We start from the raw sequence: 26,579 nt of genomic DNA, 5'->3' as shown, positions 1-26,579 counted from the left end.
CCGGGTTACTCTCGGCTCCTCAGCGAAAAGCAACTAGTGCGTGCATCCACTTCCGTATTTATACCCGCGCCGCGGGGGCGGAGTGTGTGATGCGAATCACGCACGCCAATTACATTGGCTCGTTCAATAGTACTCGAAGAAGACAGGCTCTCTAGCGAGATCCCAATTCAGTCGACCGTCGACTACGTCCTCCGTTCCCTCCTTCAGGGAACGGTGGGTTGCATACGCAACCAGGACGTTTGTTCGTTGTGTCAAGTTGCAGTTTGTTTGAAATAACAAACCTGTTCACCCGAAGGAAAACTTGACGAAGTGCTATTAGAAGACATCGTGTCATAGCTTTTTGGTACATAACAGCTACCGTAGATGCAACACGCATTTGAAAAAGCGAGGCGCTGGAGAGCACAATTCGTTTGAATGCAAAATACAATTTCACCGCTAGATGGGAGAAATTCCTACACAATGTCCCTTTAAAGGAAACGAGACTGATAGAAAGGATATAGTTTTTTTTCCCCGTTTTTTTATGGTTTATTTATTTATCTCCGGTTCACACTCCAGTACAGTAGGTGGCGGTAATGCACCATTAATGTGGAATGCCAACCGCCGTTAAACAACAAAGATGAAGAAGAAGTCTAGCTCAGCGCGTCATTCTGGGTCCTGGGAGTTACATCATTTCTGGTGCGCCGTATTTGTTCAAGAGTTTGTGGCTGAGGAGTACTGTAGACTCTTCGAGCAAATGTTTGTCTTTGAGGCCTCAATTTGCACACTATCTAGTGTACTGGGCACTGTGAAGTGCCATCCGCAGTAACACGGGGGCCCGGAGGTGATGCAGCAGGCTTTGTGGGCGCTGTTAGGCTTTATGCGACCCTTTGCTGGTCACGTGAAATATGATTACCTGTGTGCTGTGGTGATTAGTGCTGTGGTGATTATCCAAACTGGAGTGCTTCTGAGCGGATTGGATTGTGTTCTCCTCTGCAAGCTGCCTCTTTGACTATTCCCCAGCCTGTTAGCAGAACGGCGCTTTTGCTGCCGATCTGTAACAGTAATCTTTAATCCATCTTTAATTTCAGTGAACGAGGATCTCCCTGACGACCGGAACAATAGTGTGTTTACAGCTTGTGGTGACGCATTTAAATTTAGTTGTTTCCAGTATTGACCTTAGGACTTGAGGAGTATGGTGGCGAGAAGCTACGTGTTTCGTCACTACTGTGTTTAATCGTGAATATTATGTCTCTTTGAATCTTGTTTGTTTGTAAAGTTGGTTCTGTGTGTTCTAAATGTTCTTTCGTAATTTAATCTGGGATTACATTTTATAGGATTGCGCTGGGCTGACAACAGTTAATATATATATATAAGCCAGTGAGCGGTTGCCATCATTGTGTGACAAACTGATTCCTTTTGACAGCATTTGATAGGCTAAGTGTTTAGTAATTAACAGATCATTAGGTGGAAATTCCATGTGTGTATTTTCTTGTATCTTGTACTCTTTTCCATTCAGAATTGGGGTGCCAGTACTTATGGAGGACCAAACCTGCAGAAATTAAAAAGGAATAAATGAATAAATAAATGAATGAATAAACAAACAAATATGCAAATAAATGTAAAAATAAATAAATAAATGACTATTAATACTTTTATTTCCTTATTTATGTATAATTATATTTTTTTCCTCATTTATTTATTGTTTCATTTATTTATTTATACATTTATTTATTTTCAATTTTATTTATTTTCACCACATTTATTTATGTATATGTATTTATGTCTACATTTATTTATTTATACATTTATTTATTTATGCATTTATTTATTTATACATTTATTTATATATTTATTGCTCTTTATGCTAATGAGGGGGGGGGGGGGGCGTGTTTTACCTAAGACATAGCAATCGATCTCAGAGTGGCAGCGTAGAAGCATTGAGGCCATAGTGACACCTTGTGGTGTGACCAAACAATACGCAAGAGGTTTGTGGACGTGACTTTACAGGGCACGCAGGAAATAAATTACTCAGAGATGGGCAATATGGCTAAAATCTTATATCATGGTTTAAGTCCTTTAATATTCCCTAACTGTATGTAGCTATATAGGTTTACCATAGGCCTACTCTTTATTCCGGACATGGCCGTAAAACATTAGCAGGTCGGGATTTCTAAAATGTCTGAGTACACATGAACCGCAGATAGCAGACACTTTGACAAGGAAGCGCGTCAAATTATCCACTATTAACCACATTTTATGGCATAGGGCCTACATGGTAGATCCGTACACAGAAGCTAACTGCATTTTTTATTGTATCTTCCAAAAACAATGTTGACAGCAACAAATTGTTCCATAAAGAGGTGATTTCCGCTATAATTTGATTTCCTGGGGCCTTTTTTAGTTTAGTTTAGTTTAGTTTATTTAGTTTTTAATAACGTGGACAGTCCCTTTTTGAAAGAAAATGAGCAGCTTTAGCCTCTACGGCTAATTTCCAGCTGTAGTCCCCGGCCAGTTGTCAATGGGCATACATCAATAAAATACGTTACAATTATATTTACAGCAGGACTTATCAAAAAGGGGACAGACATACTAAACATGTGACACACAATTCAAACAAATAAGCAAGCAGACACAGATTGCAAAGACACAATAACAATTCATACAGTAAAAAAATACAACAAGACACAAACAATAATCATACAGAGAGCACATTAAGGCACATTAAGGCACATACTGGACATAAAATTGAGGCAGGCAGCAGAAACCAAGTGGCAACCACATGATCATGTCACATCAAATACACAACACATCTGTCAAATTAGTGTGTGCAGCTGTAATTGTCAGACAGACAGTTTTTAAGATGTATAGTAAAATTGGAATACATATGTATATCTTTGATTGTAGTGGGCAGTGAATTCCAATTTTGTATCGCTTTAATAGAAAATGATAATTGACCGAATGTGCTTTTCCTAAATGGGATAGTAAGATCACCTCATGTGGTGCTTCTGATAATCTGACTGTTGTTATGGCGTTGGATTATAAATGAAGTGAGAGGAGCTGGAGCGTTATTGTAGCATAATTTTGTGGACCAAACAGATGTTTTTGTATTTAATTACATCTTCCCAGCTTAGCAGTTTATGATTTTTAAGAATTATACAATGATGGGAACTATTAGGCTTCTGGTCCAAAACTTTGAGAGTTTTTTTATATAGAGTTGCCAATGGCTTTAATGTTAAACCATTAGTTTGACCCCAACTTGTCAGACAGTATGTTAGATGTGACACAATCATGGTATCCATAAATAATTTGGCAGCATGAAAAGTCAGTGCATTTCTAATATGTCTAAAATTAGCTAAACTAAACTTGACCCTTTTGCACACGTTTTTAATATGTGGTTTAAAAGAAAGATTAGAATCAATAATAACGCCCAAATACTTGACTTGGGGCACAATACTAATGTTTTGACCAGATATCATTATGTTTGAAACAATATTACATTGTCTCTTAGTGAAAAACATTCCCACAGTTTTATCTATGTTTAGTTGAAGGCACGAGCGATTTAGCCAATTGGTGATTTGATCCATAGCTGTTGTAAGTTTAGGAACAGCCAGATGTTTTGTCTTGGCATGTACATAAATTACAGTGTCGTCCGCGTACATTAGTGTATTAATATCCAGGCAAACTGATGGCAGATCATTGATATATACACTAAATAAAAGCGGACCAAGGATCGATCCTTGTGGTACTCCTGTGTGTAAGTTGAGAACTGGTGAACGATGATTGTTCACCGAAACACACTGACTTCTACCTGATAAATACGATTCAAACCATTTAATTGCAGAAGAGGATAAATTAAAATTAGAAAGTCTCACAATAAGGACCTTATGGTTGACTGCGTCAAAGGCTTTATGGAGATCTAAAAACACAGCACCAACAACACCTCCCTTGTCAACCATTGCTCGAGCAGTCTCTAAAAAGAGACAGTTAGCTGTTTCTGCAGAGTGATGGGCCCTGAAGCCAAACTGCATAGAGTGAAGAGGGAATGGACTATTGTTAAAAAAAGAGACAAGCTGCTCTGATACAAATTTTTCAACAACCTTGGAGACCACAGGTAGAATACTGATTGGGCGGTAGTTACATATGTTCAAAGGATCATTTGATTTAAATATAGGAGTTACTATTGCCGTCTTCCAGTTGGAAATATCCCCTTTAATACTGACTGGTTAACAATTTGTGTAATAGGGTATGCTAGGTGTTCATTCAGGAATTTAAGCATTTTAGAATCCATTCCATATAAATCTTTTGCTGTTGAGATTTTAAGAGAATTAATAAGTGCCTGAGTTTTAAATTCAGAAATAGGTTGAATGCTAAAAGAAGGCTTACTTTTATCTATTTTGACAATATCTGCAGTTGTTAAAGAGAAATTACGTGCTATTTCCTCCACAGAATTGACAAAATATTTATTAAGAGCTACAGCTATTTGTGCTGGATCTTGTATTAATTTACCTTTTAGGTTCAACTCTAACTGGTTTCTAGGCCTATGCCAGATTCCCATCACATTCTTAATCTGTTCCCATATCAGCTTTGTATTACCCTTTCCCTCATTAATAATTGTTATTAAAAAAATGGCCTCTGCCTTTCTGATCATTTTAATTACTTGATTACGTAATGAAGTGAACCTATACCTATCACTGCTTAACTTGGTTTTTAATTATCTTTTTAAGGCAGAATCTCTTTCTTTCATCAGATTAAATATTTCAGTATTAAGCCAAGGGAGCGAATTCGTTTTTGTTTTCTTTCCTTTTACCTTTCTAGAGAACTCCTTTACTAGACATTGTAGCTTGGTCGCAAATGTCTTGCTCACTTCTTCTATGTTATTCCCTGTAAATATATTTGTCCATTTAGTCTGCTGTACTGCCCTTTTAAAATTATCCATTTCATTCTTTGGAATCCTGAATTGCTCGACAGGTTTATTAGAGTGATGAAAACGTTTTTTTGTAAGTTTTTTTTGACAGCAATATCAGATTATGGTCAGACAGTCCAGTAATAAAGTTAAATGTTTTTACAATTCGTTCCTTGTTACTGAATATTACATCTATCTGTGTCTGGGATGATGTGGATATTCTAGTTGGACCTTCTAACAATTGAGTAAAATCCAGACTGTCTGTGATCTGCTTAAGGGGTTTCCTATTAGTCTTATTTAGCCAGTTACAGTTTAAATCACCAAGAAGTATTACCTCGGTTTTAAAATCACAAGCTTGAAGTAGCTTTTTAAAAGTGATATAAAAGTCATTGTTAGAAGAGGGTGGACGATATACAACAATAAGCACAAAAGACATTTCAGATGAGAGAACTATATTCAACCCAATACACTCCAAATCATGGTCAAAAGGCCAGCATATCTGGTGACAGTTAATATGATATTTTATGTAAATCATGACCCCTCCCCCTCTTCCCTCAGTTCTGTCCCATCTAAAGATAGTATATCCTGGTACATATAGTGCAGCAGATGGAGAATTGTTATGTAACCACGATTCTGACAGGCCTAAAAAGTCTAAGTTAGAGTTAGCAAGAAGATGATGTACTTGTTCAGATTTTGGGGTGAGGCTACGGATGTTCATATGTCTTCCAAAAAGATCCCTAGGTTTGAGTTGTTGATCCCAGATCAGTCGAGAGTGATTGACAGTTTTAAAAAAGTTCAGCTTGCGGTGTTTTTTTCAGAGCAGGATTTATGATGCTTTTGAATGCACTGTGGGTTGTGCCATGCAGATTTTCGCGCTCACCTTGTGCGTGATGACCAGTTACCGTGTCAACAGGACGATATAGTCCAGTAGGGTCAGAAAAGTAGGGCAGGGAAATAGATGTCTGCTCCTCCACGGTGAGAGTCCCGTTGTTGTCGGACCATGCGCCGTAAGATGGCCAGCCCAGGCCTTCGGCGCTCACCCAGCCCGGCGTCACAGCCCACTCCGACTGAGATCCCTGCTCCCCGCCACCGACAGATCCGCCACCCGGTCGACGTCGAGCGAACCCCAACCCCTGAGAAACAGGGATAAAACTCTCCGCGACTCCGCAGTTGGCACCACGGGAAATCGGACCCGGGCACGGGTGCACATCTCCAGACAGCAGTAGGTAAAGTATGATAATGATCCCACCGTCACTTTGGCGTTTGCCCCGGACATTACTTCGCTTGTGTGGATCCCGGCCAACCGCAGTGTTTACAAACGACTGCATTAAAATATGCTTTCCGTGACCGAAGTGTTTCATTAGGGTTGTTTCACGATACTCCATTATATTTTGGGAGACTCGCTTTATATTTTCAAACGGTCCAGAATCTGCCAAATTTAAAATAACTCCAAAAACTAAAAGCGCCAGGAGAGCTCCTGACACACCTGTCCTGCTTGCTGCCGCCATTTTTTTAAAACCTTATTATAGGCTATATGCATCATCATCATGTAGCCTATACGTTCTTAAGTATAACTGATCAATTCAGTTAATAAGGCACTACTATAGGGCTGTCACCAGTAAAATAAAAAAAGGTTCAACAAAATCCATCTTCGCACTGCAGATGTGGGGCGTGCAGACGCTGACTCTAAATGGCATTAGATATTATTTACACAGACTGTTAATGCAGAGGAGCCATGGATGCATTTACACTGCACTTACAATTGCGTAAATAATGTTATGAGATTCTTTTTTCAATATAACATTTTGAATATTGAAATATGAAATGATAGAATCGATGAAATTATACGTTTAAGTATTAAACTAAAACAGCCAGTAGGTGGTGCCAAACCACCGTCTTAACGAGTGAGTTCAATCATTAATTTAAACGATTCGTTCAAATAGGCTAGGATTCGTTCAGTAAGAAAACACCACGTGTTGCTTAGAGGTGCAGCGGTTTGGAACTTTTTTTCTTTTTCTGAAGAAACAGCAAAAAAAAGAAAGATAAAGTATTTTTCAACACTCTTCCCGTGTGCTAGTATATCATATTATGTTACATGATACAATTATAATAAAATTATCACATACATAGGCTTTTTTACACCATTTTTAATTGGGGCATTTATTTATTAATTTTGTTGTTTGTGGCAGAAGAATTTTTTTTTTTTTGAGAAATAAGCCAATTTACATACAAAATAGGCATTGAACAAACAATAGGCTATTAACAATTTACAATCCTCAAAAGGCAGACGTAGTTGCAAATTACAATAAATAACAGCAATGAAGTCTCAAATCATATTTACAACCATGAAAGGCAAGGAAGATAAAATAAATTAATTAATTAAAAATATTATAATTGAAATAATTGAAAGAACAACATTTAAATAGGAAAGTAAGTTATTGCAAAGTAAGTTATCCATGTCCGGAATAAAGAGTAGGCCTATGTATGGTAAACCTATACCTACATACAGTTAGGGCATATTGGAGGACTTAAACCATGATATAAGATTTTGGCCATATTGCCCATCTCTAAGTCATTTATTTCCTGTGTGACCTGTAAAGTCACGTCCACAAACCTCTTGCGTATTGTTTAGTCCCACCACAGGGTGTCACTGTGGCCTCAATGCTTCAGCACTGCGACTCTGAGATCGATTGCTATGTCTTAGGTAAAACACGCCCCCCTCATTAGCATACAGAGCAAAAAATCTATAAATAAATAAATGTATAAATAAATAAATGCATAAATAAATAAATGTATAAATAAATACATGTATAAATAAAAACATGTAGACATAAATACATATATACATAAATAAATGTGAAAAAAATAAAATAAAAAATAAATGCATAAATAAATAAATGAAAAAATTAATAAATGTGGAAAAAAATATAATTATACATAAATAAGGAAATAAAAGTAGCCTATAAATAGTCATTTATTTATTAATTTTTACATTTATTTGCATATTTATTTGTTCATTTATTCATTTATTTATTCATTTATTCATTTTTAATTTCTGCAGGTTTGGTCCTCCATAAGTACTAGCCAGAGTCCCATGTGTGTGGTGGTGGTTCGGCTGTCGGTCTGCAGTGTTCACAGCGGGTGTTTTGGTGTTGTGTGGTGAGAGAGCACGATTAGTTGCTGTGTTTATTGGATAGACAAGACGATTCCCCCAATTCTGAAATGGTGACGTAGTGTGTGTGTGTAACATGTTCTAGGGTTGATGTGTACATTTTAATGTTTGTATACTAAAAGATACTAGTTTTGTATTTTCTTGTATGTGGTTTGGAATAAAATGTTGAAACGCTTTATCATTATCTGATATCTGATTCAGCCACTACGTATCTGTGTGGTTTGCACTTGATGTACCTGTAGGTCCCCGGCCAATTTCCGGGGTGGCGTAGTCGGTTTAGTGCCATAATTGGCATTGTATCGATTTTGATCGCATACTGCCACATGAATAAAACATGATTTGCATTTTGAATGCTTGGTTTAATTAGTACTTTTCCATAAAACGTCTCGGGTTACGTATGTAACCCTTGTTCCCTGAGAAAGGGAACAAGACACTGCGTCAGTGACGGCACTATGGGAACGCCCTTCAGTGTAGCACGTCTGAATTTATGAATGAAAACGAATCCAATCCTATTGGCATTGCGTGATGACGTAGCGTGTGACGGCATAAGCGGATGTGTACAAAAGCACACCGGCACACAGAAATGTCAGCTTTGCTATGAAGCAAGTTGCTCGTGGCGAACCGACGCAGTGTCTCGTTCCCTTTCTCAGGGAACAAGGGTTACATACGTAGCCCGAGACGTTCCCTTTTGAGGGAAGTCGTTCTGCGTCGGTGACGGCACTATGGGAACGAGATACCCACTATGCCACAACGAAACCCGCCTGTCCCAGTGTGAAGCTGTCTTCAGGCACAACTAGGACGAGAGCACTCGGGCACCAGGTGTAGAGGGAAGGTCCAGACTGTAAAACCTCATGAATGTGTGCGGAGTGGCCTAGCCAGCCGCTTCACATATATCATGGATAGGTGCCCCTGAAGGGAGGGGTTTGGAGGAGGCCATGTCTCTAGTTGAGTGAGCCCTCACGGCCATAGGTGAAGGCAAACTGCGCACCTGATAGGCCAGGGAAATAGTCTGAGTTATCCAGTTGCTGATGGTTTGCTTAGAAGCGGGGAGCCCTTTCACCAGCTGATGCTTCCCCAGAGGCCCATCACTCAGAGGAGCGTGGAAAGCAGCAATGGCAGCCACGCACACCTTGAGTGTGGACGAGATAAGTCCAGCAGAGAAACGGCCTTGGAGGAACTCCAGTACTGAAACCAGTGGGCAGTTAACTGGGTCCAATGCACGTTCTCTACACCAAGTGGAAAACACATTCCACTTTAGGCCGTCCAACTTCCTCGTGGAAGGAGCTCTGGAACTGAGTATAGTCTCAACCAATCCCGCTGTTAGGCCAGCTTCTAGGTACTGTGCCCCCTCAGGGGCCAGACCCACAGTTTCCACAGCTGGGGTCGAGGGTGGAACACTAGGCCCCCCCCGCCTGAAACAGCAGGTCCCTCCTCAGAGGGATCTGCCAAGGCGGCCTACCAGGAGTGATATGATGTCCGAGAACCATACTCGGGCCGGCCACAAGGGGGCTACTAGCAGTAGGGTGACACCGTCTTGATCGACCCTTTCCAGAACTCCTGGGAGCAGAGTGATCGGGGGAAAGGCATACAGACACAGCCTCGGCCACGTCTGTACCATGGCATTCAACCCCAGCGGGGCTGGATGCGTGAGGGAGAACCACAGTGGACAGTGTGTTGTCTCTCGAGACGCAAATAGGTCCACTTCCACTGGGCCGAACCTCTCGCATATCAACTCCACCACCTCGGGGTGGAGTCTCCATTCCCTGGGCCTCAGCCCCTGCCTTGACAGCATGTCTGCTCCCTGGTTCTGGTGCCCCGGGACATACATCGCCTTGAGGGACGACAGTCTCCGCTGGGACCACAGGAGGATCTGATGCGCCAGTCTGCATAGAGGGCGCGACCTCAGACCCCCCTGGCGGTTTAAATAGGACACCACTGACGTATTGTCGGTTCTCACGAGGAACGTGGTGACCTTGGAGGTCTGGCAGAAACCTCCTCAGAGCTCGGAACACCGCCAACATTTCCAGGCAGTTATTGTGCCATGAGGAATGAAGGTCCTGCCAGAGACCTCTCGTAAAGCGGCCGTCCATGACCGTGGCCCAGCCTGTGAGGGAGGCGTCTGTCGAAATAATTTCCCAGCGACATAACGCTCTCAACTTAGGACCTTGGGACAGAAACCAAGGTTTCATCCATGTTGATAGGGAACGAAGGCATCTGCGCGTAACCCTAACCATGCGGAATGGGTTTCCCCTCGAGGAAAACCCATTGGCTTTCAACCACCACTGCAGGCTCTCATGTGCAACAGGCCAGGATTTATCATGTTGGACGCTGCTGCCATGAGACCCAACGCTCTTTGGAAGTGTTTCACTGTGATGGTGTGGCTTTGCTTCACCCTGGTTAGTGTGGTCAGTATGGACTCGATACGCGCAGGAGACATTTGTGCCCGCATCGTCGTCGAATCCCATACCAGCCCCAAGAACGTAGTTCGTTGGGCGGGTGTCAACACGCTCTTTTTCATGTTGAGTCTCAACCCGAAGCGCTGAATATGGCCGACATCTCGATGCCGAACTGCCAACTCTCGAGACTGGGGCAGGATGAGCCAGTCGTCAATGTAATTCAACACGCGGATGCCCTGGAGCCTCAGTGAGGCCAGAACTGCATCCATACACTTGGTAAATGTGCGAGGGGAGTGTGCTAGGCCAAATGGAAGAACCCGATATTGGTATGCTTCGCCCCCGAAAGCAAACCTCAGGAGCCTCCTGTGAGATGGAAGGATGGAGACGTGAAAGTATGCATCCTTTAGATCTATCGTGACAAACCAATCCTCGGATTGGATTTGACTCAAGATGATGGGAATGGTGAGCATCTTGAACCTGAACCTCCTCAGAGACCGATTTAAGTGCCTTAGATCTAAAATTGGACGCAACCCTCCGTCCTTCTTGGGAACTATGAAGTACTGGCTGTAGAACCTAGACTCCCTGACTGGTGGGGGAACATGTTCTATGGCCCCTTATGGCGGCCCTTCGATGTCTCATAGGAGTTAGGACCTCTTTCCCTTCGCCTTCCTAGACTGGAGGACGGTCCTCAGATCCATCTTCTCGGGAGGCTGTGGGTGAGAGCGCCACCTAGAGTCCCAAGCTCTTTGAGGGGGACCTCTAGAAGCGACACTCCCCTCCTGGCTTTGGCAGTAGGAGCTGGATGACGGCTGAGGTTGTCTGTCTCTAGCAGCCGCCTTCCTAGACCTTGACCGGCGAGGGAGATATTGCCTAGATGCTTAACCTTGCTTCTTGGTGTCCTGAAATCTGTCGACGACAGCATTAACCGCCTCGCCGAACAGACCTGAGGTAGAAACTGGTGCATCAAGGAGAAAGGCCCTGTCCTTTTCCTTGATGCCGGAGAGGTTAAGCCACAGATGCCTCTCCGTGGTTACCAGTGATGACATGGAGCGGCCGACGGCGCGGGCCGTCTCTTTGGTAACCCGGAGAAGACAAATCTGGGGCTTTGTGAAGCTCAGCAATATCCTCCATTGTAGGGCCCCCGTCCTGGTCCATATCCTTTAACAGGTCGGCCTGGTACGCCTGCAAGATGGCCATAGTGTGCAGGCTCGCACCAGCCGGACCCGCCGCCATATAAGCTCTGCCCACCAAAGCAGATGTAGTAAGAAATGGCTTGGTGGGCAGTGCCGGTGTCTTGAGGGATGATGCAAGGTCGGGTGAGAGGTAGCTGGCTAGAGCTTCCTCAACCCGAGGCATCATCCCATAACCGTTCTCTCTAACCCCCATAATGTTACTGTAGTTCAACATCGGGGGGTTAGACAGGTGCGCTGAAAAAGGCCTGTTCCAGGATTTACACAACTCATTGTGTAAATCCGGGAAGAACGGTAGAGACCGCCGTGGAAGCTGCAGGAAGTGCTCGTCGAGTTTGCTTTTGACTCGCGCTTCCATACCGAACGGGAGAAGCCGCGGGGTGGGCTTCTGAACGGGGGACAGGGAAATCTGAGCTTTCAGATGAGAATAGGGAAAGTGCCTCAGCAGTCCTGATCCCCTCTGAAAGCTCTCTTTGCGAGCACCACAATCTAAGCCGCCGCATCGCCTTGGCGGATGCGGGACCTGAACCGTGGGAAGCGCGCATCTGGCTGTCATCGTAAAACAAAGCCAGACGGGAACGCAGCACTCTCATAGAAAGAGATTCACAGTGGCCGCAAGCAGCCCCCTTGAGGGCTGCCTGGGCGTGCTGCATTCCCAAACAAGACACACACATCTCGTGTGTGTCCCCAGCCGTAATATTACGACGGGCATGGGAACACATACTACTTGAACTGCTCGCTAATCATGATAATAAGTGCAGATATGAGACAAAACAACACCAAACAGGAAAAACTGTTTTTACTCACATACAGACCGCTTGCTGAATAGCAAAAAGCTGACATTTCTGTGTGCCGGCATGCTTTTGTACACATCCGCTTATGCCGTCACACGCTACGTCATCACGCAACGCCAATAGGATTGGATTCGTTTTCATTCATAAATTCAGACGTGCTACGCTGAAGGGCGTTCCCATAGTGCCGTCACCGACGCGGTTCGAGTTCCATCGAAAGGGAACTTTGATTTTACCTTAAGGGAAATGTCTTATAATCAATTCATGATATATTATAGCTGTTTAAAATAATACTTAGCTTTTTTAATATTAATACCACATTATAAAGCTTTTTAGTCACTATACTTTAAGCAGTAAACAAACACTCAAACGATGTAGTATGATACTGTACAGGTCTTAAGTAAACAATGTCAAGACATAAGACTTGGGAAAGTAAAAGATATGAAACTATGAGATATATAATCCATTATAACTGTGTGGATAAAATTGTTCATTGTTTGTTATAAATCATCATTCTCTTAATAGTTATAACCACAAATAGGTAAGTTGTATTAATTTTGTTACCATTATTCATGAGATGACACAACACATTATAAGGTTGTTCAAAAGGCATTGAAAATGAAAATTAGCCCATGATTTACTCACCCTTAAGTCATCCTAGGTGTATATGACATTCTTCTTTCAGACGAATACAAAAAGAGTAACCCGTTAGTAGTATGCATGTATGGCGTAGGATGTAGGAGTAGCGTAAGCTTTGACACCTCTCGCGGTTCAAACAAACAGAGCTGGGCAAAAAACTCAAGCTCCTCTCACATTTCTCTTTAAAAATTGTCGTTTTAGATTTTTTTTTAGACTAATTTGTGACTGGTTTTTGTTTTGCTCTATCCTTTGCGCTTCTGCATTCGTCATTACGTTGTGCGTTAAGGTCAAGAGTTACTCTAAATCGATGGATACGCCCATCTGCTAGTTATTTTAGTCGATAAAGGTTTACGTATTAATATTTTTCTTACACGAACGCACCGCTTTACTTCAGAAGGCCTTTATCAACCCCCTGGAGCTGTATGGAGCACTTTAATCATGGATGGATGCACTTTGATGGACTTTTTTTTTGATGGACAAAAAATATAAAGCCAGCCAGAAGAGCCAGCACATTTTTTTATATAACTCCGATTGTATTCGTCTGAAAGAAGAATGTCTTATACACCTAGGATGACTTGAGTGTGAGTAAATCATGGGCTAATTTTCATTTTTGGGTGACCGATCTCTTTAAGAATACCCTTATGATGCATAATAAATGCAGACTTCATAGAAAATGTTACCAAAACTTCTGAGCGTTATGTGAACGGTAATATGCACATTTCTTAAAAAGGCATTCAGGTTCACTCAGCTTCCTGACATGGCTCTTGGGTCTCCTCCACCCCACGTCCCACCAAGAACAGGCCCTCCACCTGAGTCCTCACTGCGACGGTCAGAACATACACACACCTTGTAACACCTCTTTTTTCCCTCATGGCAGTGCATCAGTTTATTCAGCACTTATTTTTGTTCCATCATTTACTCAAATCCAAATTACCTTCTGTCTTCCGTGGAACACAAAAGGAGATGTTCACAAGTCTAACAGCTAAAGTAAATGTACCAATACAGTTGTATGTACGACTTGTGCGCTATATAAGTCGTCTAAGCTTGCCATTATTAAGTAGTTACGCACTAAAAAGGAGAGCTTTCTTTAAAAAAAAAAAAAAATATATATATATATATATATATATATATATATATATAATGTCAACAATGTCATTGTTGTAACCAACAAGTGGCAAGTTTGATTAATGACAGAAATTTTGGTCTGCCCATCATGCAAAGTTATTGCTAGGCTCCAGACTAACTTTTTAGAGCAGCAAACTCAAACACTTCTCACTGGATTTCTAAGAGCTGTTTAGTGGTCTTGTGATGGAAACTGGTGGGCAAGTAAATGCATTCGCTCTAAGCTCATTCTGGTATATTTTGGGCTGAACTAATAAATGGTTAGTTCAGTACAGTTAAAATGAGTAGCGCTGTTTTGTTCCACTTTTGGCTCATATTAATGACAACTTGACAATATCATTAATATTATTTTATATTTGGCTCTACATCTGATAGTCATATAATACCTGTTGTTATTCATTATGAAAAAAATCAGACATGTTAAAACATACAAGTATTTAGGTGTGATGATAATGAATATGTTATCTTGGAAAGATCATATTCATACTCTCTGTAAAATAATAAAGCGGAGAATCTACTTCCTTCATCATCTCAAGTCATTTGGAATAAGAAAACAGATTTTTCTTATTATACTGTAATATTGCAACTCCATATGGTATAAGAGTTTGTGTATTATGCTTAAAACAAAGTTGTTTAATCAAATAAAAATTTGTTCAAGGATTGTAGGTCAGCTTCTTGAGAAGTTATATGATTCAGCTTATTACAACAATTTGTTAAGGCTAATAATAGTCTCTGACCCTAATCAAGTCCTGCTGTCACAGTGTTGGGTTTGTGTTCCCGAGGTGTCCACTAGATGTCTTCCTTCCCCACGGTGTCATTCACTTCATGAACTACATTTCCCACGATCCTTGTCTTATAGTTGCACTCAGCTGTTCCTCATCACTGATCATTGCACTCAGCCATTTCCCCATTATCTTACAATTCCCTGTGTATATAACCCTGTCTGTTTCAGTGTGTGTCACGGAGTCCTTATATATTGTTACACCACTTCTGGTAGCCTGTCTTTGCCTGTTCCTGTTTGGCTTCTTGTTTTTGGATTGCCTTTTGGATTTTGACCCTTGCCTGGACTGATTGTGATTTGGATTACCCTTTTATTAAAAGACTACTGCTTTTGGATCTTCTGTCCCCTGTGTGTGTATCCGTGACAGAAGGACTCCGTTAACTCAGATCCAGCGGTATGTTTTTTAGTATCTCTTCCCCAGCCACCGAGCGGGAGAGAAGGGACTTTTTTAAGGGGACCCGGTTGGTCAAGTTTCGCGGGTCCCGTGGAGGTCACAGTGGAGGATGTAGTCGGGAGATGATCCCCTTTCCAGTGGTCCCGGTTCCGGTGGTCCTGAGTCCGGTAGTCCGGAGAAGGAGAAGGAGGAGACACAGCCCGTCTGCCCAGTCAGAGACTGTTCACATCCCGTCTGCCCAGTCAGAGACTGTTCACGTCGCGTCTGCCCAGTCAGAGACTGTTCACGTCGCGTCTGCCCAGCGAGAGACTGTTCACATCGCGTCTGCTCAGCGAGAGACTGTTCACGTCACGTCTGCCCAGCGAGAGACTGTTCACTTCACGTCTGCCCAGCGAGAGACTGTTCACGTCACGTCTGCCCAGCGACAGTCTGCCGGAGCCAGTGTCTCCTGTCCCAGAGCCAGAGCCAGTGTCTGCTGTTCCAGAGCCGGAGGCAGAGCCAGTGCCCGTTCCAGAGCCGGAGGCAGAGCCAGTGCCCGTTCCAGAGCCGGAGGCAGAGCCAGTGCCCGTTCCAGAGCCGGAGGATGAGCCAATGCCTGTTCCAGAGTTGGAGGCAAAGCCAATGCCTGTTCCAGAGCCGGAGGCAGAGCCAATGCCTGTGCCAGAGCCGGAGGCAGAGCCAATGCCTGTGCCAGAGCCGGAGGCCGAGCCAATGCCTGTTCCAGAGCCGGAGGCCGAGCCAATGCCTGTTCCCGAGCCGGAGGCAGAGCCAATGCCTGTTCCCGAGCCGGAGGCAGAGCCAATGCCTGTTCCCGAGCCGGAGGCAGAGCCAATGCCTGTTCCCGAGCCGGGGCAGAGCCAATGCCTGTTCCCGAGCCGGAGGCAGAGCCAATGCCTGTTCCCGAGCCGGAGGCAGAGCCAATGCCTGTTCCAGAGCCGGAGGCAGAGCCAATGCCTGTTCGAGAGCCTGAGGCAGAGCCAATGCCTGTTCGAGAGCCGGAGGCAGAGCCAATGCCTGTTCCAGAGCCGGAGGCAGAGCCAATGCCTGTTCCAGAGCCGGAGGCAGAGCCAGTACCCGTTCCAGAGCCGGAGGCAGAGCCAGTGCCGTCTGCCTTCATGGACCTGGACTATCTGGCTCGGATCCTGGACATACCCGTGTCTCCTGTTCCAGAGCCGGAGCCAGTGTCTGCTGTTCCAGAGCCGGAGGCAGAGCCAATGGCTGTTCCAGAGCCGGAGGCAGAGCCAATGCCTGTCCCAGAGCCGGAGGCAGAGCCAATGCCTGTTCCAGAGCTGGAGCCAATGTCTGTTCCAGAGACAGTGCCTGTTCCAGAGCCAGTGTTTGTTTCTGTGTTTGTGTCTGTTCTTGTGACTGTTACAGTTCTTGTGTCTGTTCCTGAGCCGGTGTCTGCCGTACCTGAGCCGGTGTCTGCCGTACCTGAGCCGGTGTCTGCCGTACCTGAGCCGCGGTGTCTGCCGTTCCTGAGCCGCGGTGTCTGCCGTTCCTGAGCCATTGTCTGCCGTTTCTGAGCCGGTGTCTGCCGTTCCTGAGCCGGTGTCTGCCGTTCCTGAGCCGGTGTCTGCCGTTCCTGAGCCGGTGTCTGCCGTTCCAGAGCTGGTGCCAGTGTCTGTTCCAGAGCCTCTGCCCTGGCCGCCCGAGGGGTCTTCACCCCCCTGGCCGCCCGAGGGGTCTTCACCGCACTGGCAGCCCGATGGGTCGTCTGCTTCGCCCTGGCCGCCCGATGGGTCGTCTGCTTCGCCCTGGCCACCCGATGGGTCGTCTGCTTCGCCCTGGCCGCCAGATGGGTCGTCTGCTTCGCCCTGTCCACTAGATGTCTTCCTTCCACACGGTGTCATTCACTTCATGAACTACATTTCCCACGATCCTTGTCTTATCATTGCACTCAGCTGTTCCTCCTCACTGATCATTGCACTCAGCCGTTCCTCATCACTGATCATTGCACTCAGCCATTTCCCCATTATCTTACAATTCCCTGTGTATATAACCCTGTCTGTTTCAGTGTGTGTCACGGAGTCCTTGTATATTGTCACACCACTTCTGGTAGCCTGTCTTTGCCTGTTCGTGTTTGGTTTCTTGTTTTTGGATTTTGACCCTTGCCTGGACTGATTGTGATTTGGATTACCCTTTTATTAAAAGTCTACTGCTTTTGGATCTTCTGTCCCCTGTGTGTGTTTCCTTGACACCTGCATAATGAGTTTGTACACCATCAAACCGAAGGGTTCCAAGATGCAATGGAGTGAGGCTGAAGCACTCTTTCATGCATCAGGCTATCTTAGAGTTGAATAAGACACTTAATAAAAAAACAAGAACATAAGAAGTGAAGGTGTTGTAGTGTTGTAATTGTATAGTGAAGTATAGGAGTGTAAGGTGAAATGTAACGTTTAAGAGAGTGTAATGTATAATTTGTGAAATTTATGTGATTGTAAATTGTTTTGTGTGGATCAAGTGTATGTCGATGTTTATTGGATATTGATTGTTGTAAACAGAGACTGTCATGAAAGAAACTATCAAACTAGTCTGACAATAAAGTATTATAAAAAAGATAGATATATCTATCTTTTTAATAATAAGTAAAAGTTCCTGCATACATTTACATGAACACCTACCATGGTGTTTCTTATTTGTCATCTCTGGTTTAGAACTGAGTCTTTTGTGTGTCCTAAGAAGATGCGCCATACAATTTAAAGGTGAAGTTTGTAGTTTCTGCGACACCAGTGGCACCTAGAGGAATTACAAAAATACAGCATATTTTGCAAACGGCTCTTTCCTCAACTCAAACATCACGCTTTTAACGGCATGTCTCAACAAGTAAATGTAGGCTACTTTCAATAAAAGGTCCAACATATACATGGTACAACACCCAGCATACCCGGTTAAGGAAATCAGTACTCGACACTGTTTTATGGAAATGGTTAGGATGTGGTTGGATCATCTAGCTCTACCCATTACATCCAGTGAGGTGGAGCTGGACGTCAAGCTCCACCCATTGGCTCTGCAGTGAGCAGCCTCTCAAATTCAGTAGCACCAGAAGGAAAAAAGGTGGCAAAATGCAACCATTTAGTTGCAGTCTAGGTCAAGGTAGGCAACCAGCCTTCAGGGCGACAAGATGAAGATGACATTGAGCTTCCCGCTTTGGCGGTGTTTGCTCATGTTGAATCAGATTCAAAGTTGACAGCCATCCTTGCCTGGGCCGCCGCACGCTCAGACTCATTCTGAGCTATCACAGCTGGATGATTGGTTTCGGGGCTCGGAGCACTATGCGAAGATCGTCTTTTTTCCCAGAAGTGCATGAAGAGCTTTGGCAGTATGGATGTATTGTACATTAGTGCCAAAATCTGTTCAAAGGTTTTCCTCTCTCACGACCCTCAACTGTTGGGTGGTCAGGGTGTTCATGGGGATTCCCCAGGTGGAGTGTGAAATTGCGGTGCATTTATGGCCACAAAGGGCTGCCACCTGGAGGAATCATACGTGGCTCCTGTGTAGCGACGTTGAGACGATGGCAGCTCTTGCTGCTAAGCCTCACAGTGCCGCTGGACAGACCATCTCCCCCTTGCATGCAAATGCCATCCTGCAGGCCAAAGCACTTAATGCATGAGGGTAGTTCTGAGTCGGGATTGATGCAGGACATTTGCAAGGTGCAAGGTGACTGACCTCACCTTCTCAACGCTCCCATGTCGCAAGGTGGCCTCTTCCTGCACAACAGTTCTCGGCAGTTCAGAAGCAGACATTGGGCAAGTCTGCTTGTTGCCAAGGACATCCCCCTGCGAGAAGCGCTCTGTCTTGGCTCCGCTGTGATGCAGAGCAAGAAGTAGGATTTTACAGCCCATGCTTCATCGTACCCAAGATAGCAGTGGGTTATGGCCAACCTTGGAACTATGTGTCTTGAATATGCCCCTTTACAAGCTCCCGTTCAAGATGCTCACCCAGAAACGCAGCCTCATGTGCATTCACCCCAGATTTGGTTTGCACAGATCGACCAGAAGGACGCATACTTTCATGTCTCGATCTTACCTCGACGCAGTCTAAATCTAGGTTTTGCTTCGAGGGATGAGCACATCAGTACAAGGTCATCCCCTTTGGGTGGTGCTCAGGCACCTTAGCCATCTGGAGTTTCGGTTCAACTGGGAAAAGAGTAAGCTCTCCCCTGTGCAGAGGATCTCTTTTCTCGGTGTGGAGTTGGACTCGGTCAACATGACACCGCCTGAATATGTTCAAGCGGAAGACAGCGGTTCCACTGAAGCAATTTCAGAGGCTCCTGGGGCATATGGCATTGGCAGCCATGGTCAGGCTGCTCGGCTTGATGCATATGAGAACACTTCAGCACTGGCTACACAGCAGAGTCCCGAGATGGGACACATACATTCAGATATTCAGCCCATGGTCGGACCTTGCTTTTCTATGGGCCAGAGTGCCCCTAGAACAAGTGTCCAGGCATGTTGTTGTCACAACAGATGCCTCCACCGCCAGCTGGGGTGCTGTATGCAATGGGCATGCTGCCTCAGGCATGCTGCTGCTCTTGAGTCGTTAAGGTGGTCTACACTTCTGACGCATGTTGCAACTCACCTGCCATCTCCTCCTCTGGAGTCAGCAGCGGCTCAGGTCGCTGCGCACCATTTATATTCCGGGTGAGCTCAATTGGGTGGCCGACGCGCTCTCATGACAGCTCACATTCCAGGGAGAATGGAGACTCTATCCTAAGGATGTCCAGCTGATTTGCAGCCGATTCAGGGATGCACAGGTAGTCCTGTTTGCCTCCCAGGAGTTCGGCCACTGGCACACAGCTGGCCCCGGGGCCTATGCAAATACGCGTTTCCCCCAGTGAGCTTTCTCGCACAGACACTGTGCAAGGTCAGGAAAGACAAGGAGCAGGTCTTGTTAGTTGAGCCGTACTGACCCAACCAGACCTGGTTCCCAGGACTGACATTTGCGCAATACGTGTTGGACCGCTACATAGCTTCAGAAACTCAGAGCAGCTCTTTGTCTGCTTTGGAGGTCAGCAGAAGGGAGAGGCTGTCTGCAAACAGAGGTTGGCACACTGGATAGTGGATGCCATCGCCTTGGAGTACAAGTCGGGTGAGAGCTCACTCCACTCGGGTTGTTGCTTCCCCCTGGGCGTTGGTGCACGTCTGGCAGACATCTGCAGATCTGCGGGCTGCGCGACACCTAACACATTCGCAAGACTCTATTATCTCTGAGTGGAGCCGGTTTCTTCCCGTGTGTTGGGTACAAGCAGGAAATGTACTTGCAGCACCATTAACCTCTAACAGGGGGATATGAGCACCTACATGCTCTTCAGAGTCGAGTTCCTCCAGCATCCTCTCGGCTGTCAGATGTGGTGGAGGTGTCAGGCCAGGCCCAGTGCTCATGTGCATGCCCGTCAGGTTAGCCCTTGTAATGGGCTAGATGCCTCTATAATGTGATTCCCCACTTGGTAATCCCATATGTGTATTGTCCATGATATGGTTTCCCTGACGGTAAACTCGTGCCTTTCCCTGGACGGCTCTGCTCTGCCCTGTCTCTGTGTCAATAGTAGCTACTCCCTGGCTAGCGTGACTGACTGAATTTGAACATCTAGGTTACTAATATAATCCCCTTTCCCTGAAGGAGGGAACAGAGACGTTATGTCCCCCCTGCCACAGTCATGAACCACCGCTAAATGGCCAGGATCCCATTCTCGGTTCCTCAGCAAAACATGACCGAAGTGAGTAATGCCGGTCATATTTATACCCTTATGTACATGTAGGTGTGACGCGGCATGCAAATCTCACTGGCCAATGGCTCATTTTGTTACCACTTGGAGGTGACTGGGCTCCCAGGCGAAACCCCTCGACGTAACATCTCTTTTCCCTCCTTCAGGGAACGGGGGTTATATTAGTAACCTAGACTTTCTTCAGCAAAGTTTTGATCACATTAATAATTTTGAGGACTTAAAAATTTGTGTATTAAATATTATACAGTTACAGTAGGCTTTACAGGGTTAACTGTGCTCATTTTCTTTTTTTGAGCTTGATAGCATCAATAGCAAATCACTTTCATTGTTTGGAAAAGAGCAGCCTGGACATTATTTTTCAACATTTCAAAAGAAAGAGATATTTTTGGTGAAATATTCCTTCAACAAAATCAGAGCTCATGAATAGTCAGGTAAATTAATAATTTTCAGGTTTATTTCAGCACTAAATTCAAACATGTATTTTCATGAAGTCTGCCATATATCTTGAGTTAACTCTCTCTGTACAAAGGCAGCACATTGACTTTCCACATAAATCAACACTATCACCTGGTGGTAAAAACATGTCAATGCATGTATAAAAATGTTGCTATGTTCTTCAGGTCATCTTCTGATCTTGGTCCAAAGGGTTACTGCTCTGAATCGTCAATGCAGAGTCAGCATGAAAGTGCCCCCTACATGGCAAACAACAGAGCGCCACTCCCTATTGTCACTACTGAGCCCATTCCCAACCACTCAGGTTAGTGTGTGTTCCAATTGTATTTCTATCCGTTACAAACATCCAGTAATGACTTCTCTCATGCAAAGGCCTTCACACCTCACAGCCAGCAAAATTTCAGCTGTGTATGTCCATGAACATTGATCGATTCCTGTACTATACTTCCATATATATGAGTAATCTTTTTTTGTACTGTTCCATGACACCATTTCATGTTTTAAACATACATCCAGCAAACGAGAAGTTCAGCGGGAGACTACTATTCCCATATTTTTTTATTTTAGAATTTGACTTTTCTACAAGCAGTGTCACAGTGCAATTTTTTTCCCTTTCAAAATGTTGTTCAAATAAAGGTTCCAAAAGGGGATTTGGTAACCCTTTGTTTTGATGGTCCCTTTTGAACATTCTGTTGACTTTAAGTAACTTTGCAAACATGTCAGCTTATTCTAACCCTAACCCTACCAGTCTCAGACCTGCCAACCTTGAAATAATTTTTTGAGTACCATGGGGGTGGATTGTCATATTTTTTGAGAATGCAAGACACACACAAACACATGCCTATCTTCATAATTCTAGTTTTGAATTCGACGCAAATCCATAATTTCACTTGCACTGCAATATACAGTGAAAATCCAAAGTTTCAATACTGCTCAAAACCATTATGAAATAAAAATAAAAATTGAAATAAAAATTCATGATTAATATTGCATTTGCATACAATGTGTGCTGGTCAATAGTCAAAATTAAGAAACCACTAGAAAACAGTAAATAAAAAAAACATAACATTGGAACATTGTACATTTAAGATTTAATTAAATGTACTACTTAATACTGTACATAAGGGCTACTTAATTTAAGGGCTTTTATTTGAAACGTGCTGTCTTTGCATTTGAACATTGCACATTTTAAACAGGACACGCATTAGCTGAATAAACAATTAGCCAATACAAACATATTCATACAAAATAGTTGACAATGAATAGACAGGAGTCCAATAGTAGCAAAACGAACCACTTAATCTAAAAATAATATCAAGTATAAGTTAGACAAATCCGACATATAATGAGGGCTGTGTTAACAGTAAAACGTCCGTCATTTAACGAATTTTAAAAACACGGATGGATAATACAAAATAATACAAAAGAACAAAATTTAAACTTAGCCCATCAATTTTCATTTTACAATTATCTTCTCTCTCTGTGTGCGCACATCTGTGTTTGTGAGAGAGAGCTCGCGCAGCACTGATACAACGGTACTTTTTAATCCATATCTAGTTAGTTTTCATACAAAATAAATATGTAACATAATTAGGTACTTTAGTTATTTTTAACACAATAACGTAACATATGCAGGCTACGTTTCTCAACACTGAGAATGAATAAATAAACGCCTGTTTCTCCAGACTCGCGCTTATCAGTAATCCACAAATCACAGAACTTTCATAAACACTAAGCCACAGCGATTTTAATTTTATTTAGAGTTATTGTTCAGCATTACTTAAGCATTTTATAATTTGCATGGCTGAATGATGTTTTCCTTTTATCTGAGTGACCATGAATGACGGAGTATTTTAAGATAATATATGCGATTGCGATAACTTCCGTGTGATCATCGAATCCAGAGGATTAAGTTAACTCAATACAATATTTCAACTTTACACATCCACCCTAGCCCGTTTACCTTCAGGAGTCATACGTACTGTGACTACTGTCCATGGTTATGAAATCAGGGGGATCGAGCAGGATTCTTTATTGCTGCCGATTTTCAGTCTCTTAGGCCTTAGGCATCTGTAAACGAGACGCAACACTCTGTTTTTGTTGCAGTCTTTTAGAAAAACTACTCGCCGGCTGAGGCTGCCCTCGCCCAGCAGCCCCAGTATTTTTTACTTTAAGGGGAATAAATTTCTGAATTTCTGAAACGCAGCTGACTGTCTTTTTTCTTACTGAAACCTCTCAGTAACAGAATGCAGAGCATCACCAAATAAACCCACAGGGGAAACAGGGGCGTCTAACAGAACAGATTTCTCTCTTTCTTGCATTTTACTTTGATTTAACCATAAATGCCTTTCTGTGGCCGCCATAGAGCGACCGATGGATGTGGCCATCTGCCTGGTGACTCAAAGAGCGAAATCAGCTGTCTGTCTGAGCTCATTGATCGTCTCAACAGAAATTTCCCCCTGCTCGCTAGCTTCCTTAAGCAGATCAGCCTGATAAGCTTACATAATAGCCATCGTATGCAAGCACGCGGCTGCCTGCCCCACCGCCGAATAAGCCTACCCCACCAGCGCTGATGTATTTTTAAAGGTCTGGTGGGGAGAGCCGGTGCTTTCAGCGATGATGCTGATTCGGGAGAGAGATAGCTAGCGAGCGTCTCCTCCACCCTCAGCATCGTCACATACCCACTAGATTTAGCTCCCATAATATTTGAATAAACATTAGAAGTGTGTGTGTGAATTCGCGCTGATATAGGTTTAACCCAGGTCTTTGTCACCTCGGTTTGAAGATCAGGGAAAAAAGGCAAACACCGGCAAGAAGGCTGAGTGCTCGTGGGCAAAAATCTATCATCAAGTTTGCTTTTAATATGAGACTCCTGCCTATCGGATGGCCACTCAATACTGAGCTTTTCAACAGCATGGGAAAGCACATTAATAAGCTCATCATCGGGGGGAGACTGGAATGACGAGGCACCAGCCTCCTCTGATCCGAGGCTTTCAACATTCAGCTCCTCAGAACTGGATAGCTGAAGCTCCGGAACAATATGTGCCTCAACGCGGGGAGAAGTAGTGGGGGACTGCGCTTCCACAGCTGGGATAGAGGCACTGGATCTCACCGGTGAAGGCTGAGATAGGGCTGGGCCCGTCTCACGCCCCTCGGTGAGATCCATTTGCAATCCCCACGACATGCGTCTCCGCTCTGCCTCAACAGAAGCGGGACCCGAGCCGCGGGGAGCGCGCACCGAACCGCCCTCCTCGAAGAGCGATCGGCGAGAGCGCAAGGTCCTCAAAGGAAGACGCTCACAATGCTATCAATCAGCCCCCTCGAGAGCTGACTGGGCATGCTGCTCTCCCAAAAAAAACAACACATAGACGATGGGAATCCCTGCCTGTAAGGTATCTAGTACAGGGGGGAACGCATCTACTATAATGAGGTTCGCTCGTCATTTCCTTTTGGCTCATATTCTCAATATATATAGATATATAGACAGTTCAAACCCACACAGAGCGCTGCTGAAGTAACAGAAGCTGGCGTGCTTGTGATTCTGGGGTGCTTTATAGCTTCCTGGTCGATGACGTCACTCTCTGTGACGCTCATTCTCTCCATTGACTGATTTCATTCATGCTTCAGACGGACTACTGCCAATAAAGAACCTTCATTTTAGCGTAGTTAAGTAGAGTGTAGTTATGATTATATTTTAAGTTAGGGAAGTTTAACACCCTTCCTGGATCACTGGTGATCTGCACGTGAAGGAGACCTGAAATTGTGAACCTTGTTGATGAGAGTTTAGCTGTTACTTTTTTTAATGATCTGACTTGGCTGATGATAAAATGTGAAAGCATCAGAAACTTACATTGAAGGAGGGACTGGACCCATATCTAGAAAAGAACAACATAGATTTTGGGTGAGCTATTTTGACGTCAAATAGCAAGCAATCACAAAGCAACCACAAAGAACACCTTAGCAACTTTTTAGCATCATGGCCATGAGTATGGCACAGCCAAACACTACTCATATTTCCCTAAGAATATGTAAAGATGAGTTAATCCCAATATGCTTAATAATAGAATGTGTTTATTTCAAATATACCCTAAAATCTCTTACTTTTTTGACCCACAGGAAATCCTATGACAGCAGTGTACGCCATCCCAGCCACTCGTCCAGGATGCACAGGATATTTCATCTCTACACCACCCTCCTCCTATCACAGCCCATCCTGGATGTCTTACCCCCCTGAACCTGAGGACGTGCCTCCTCAGTGGGCAGAATCTGTAAGAATACATTTATCATATTTATTTATTGGTTCTCTGTCAGTCCAATTCTGCTTCACAAACTGGGTTGCATCCCAAGACTCCATTGTTAAAGTGCATGCACCACTAATACAACTTAATGTTGAGTAAACCTCATGGACTGCAACCAAGAGAAGCAGAACTGGTCTGTCACATGTGCCTCTATAAATTGTTCTGAATTTGGGGTACAGTATATTCTGTCTGATAATGTGACCTGCCCTTGGGTGCAAGGCTCGTCTTTTTGGAATTACCTTCTTATCCTTGTTTGTGTGTGCCTGCATTCACACAGTGTCTTTTTGCAGAACCAGTGTCATTTAGAAACCATTTGCTGAACTGAATTTATCACTGACGTTGAGTGGAAACAACAAATTCCCGGGGTAGTTGAGCACATTTCTTCAAGTGAATACTTTTCTTTTTCTTTCTTTCCTCTGTCACAAGCAGGGTTGTGAATCTGTGTATCATTCGTTCAGTCATTTTTTGATTTAATTTTGAAAGTAGAAAAATGAGAAAACAGTTCCTTTTTTGTTTTTTCATTTTTTCCAAAGAAACGAAAAACAAAAATTCTGCTCGATTTTCGTTTTTCGTTCTGAGGTAGAAAAATGAATAAACAGCTTGAATATTCGATTTCTACACGTGGGCGAGAATGAAACGCCCCTTTCCTCTGATTTGTCAGCCGAAGATCAAACTGTGTCGTCATCAGTACTTCCTCGGTAGTGCACAGCAGAATAAGAGTCCTCCGCTTCTG

General features: G+C 43.8%; 1 protein-coding gene across 1 annotated transcript in view; it reads left to right on the top strand.

The window, feature by feature from the left end:
* Positions 1-26,579, top strand: part of kiaa1549lb (KIAA1549-like b) — a 338,844-nt gene that overhangs the window by 299,769 nt on the left and 12,496 nt on the right. The window contains exons 19-21 of the mRNA XM_077248220.1: positions 13,801-13,898; positions 21,716-21,852; positions 25,665-25,816. Coding sequence (XP_077104335.1) covers positions 13,801-13,898; positions 21,716-21,852; positions 25,665-25,816 — 387 coding nt within the window. The remainder of the gene's footprint in view (positions 1-13,800; positions 13,899-21,715; positions 21,853-25,664; positions 25,817-26,579) is intronic.

Source organism: Siphateles boraxobius, unplaced genomic scaffold (assembly GCF_051911475.1).
Source record: "Siphateles boraxobius isolate OS27281-9 unplaced genomic scaffold, OSU_SipBor_1 30, whole genome shotgun sequence".
Lineage (NCBI taxonomy): Eukaryota > Metazoa > Chordata > Actinopteri > Cypriniformes > Leuciscidae > Siphateles > Siphateles boraxobius.
Note: the sequence above shows the minus strand (reverse complement) of the source record. Positions and strands in the feature narration are given on the sequence as shown.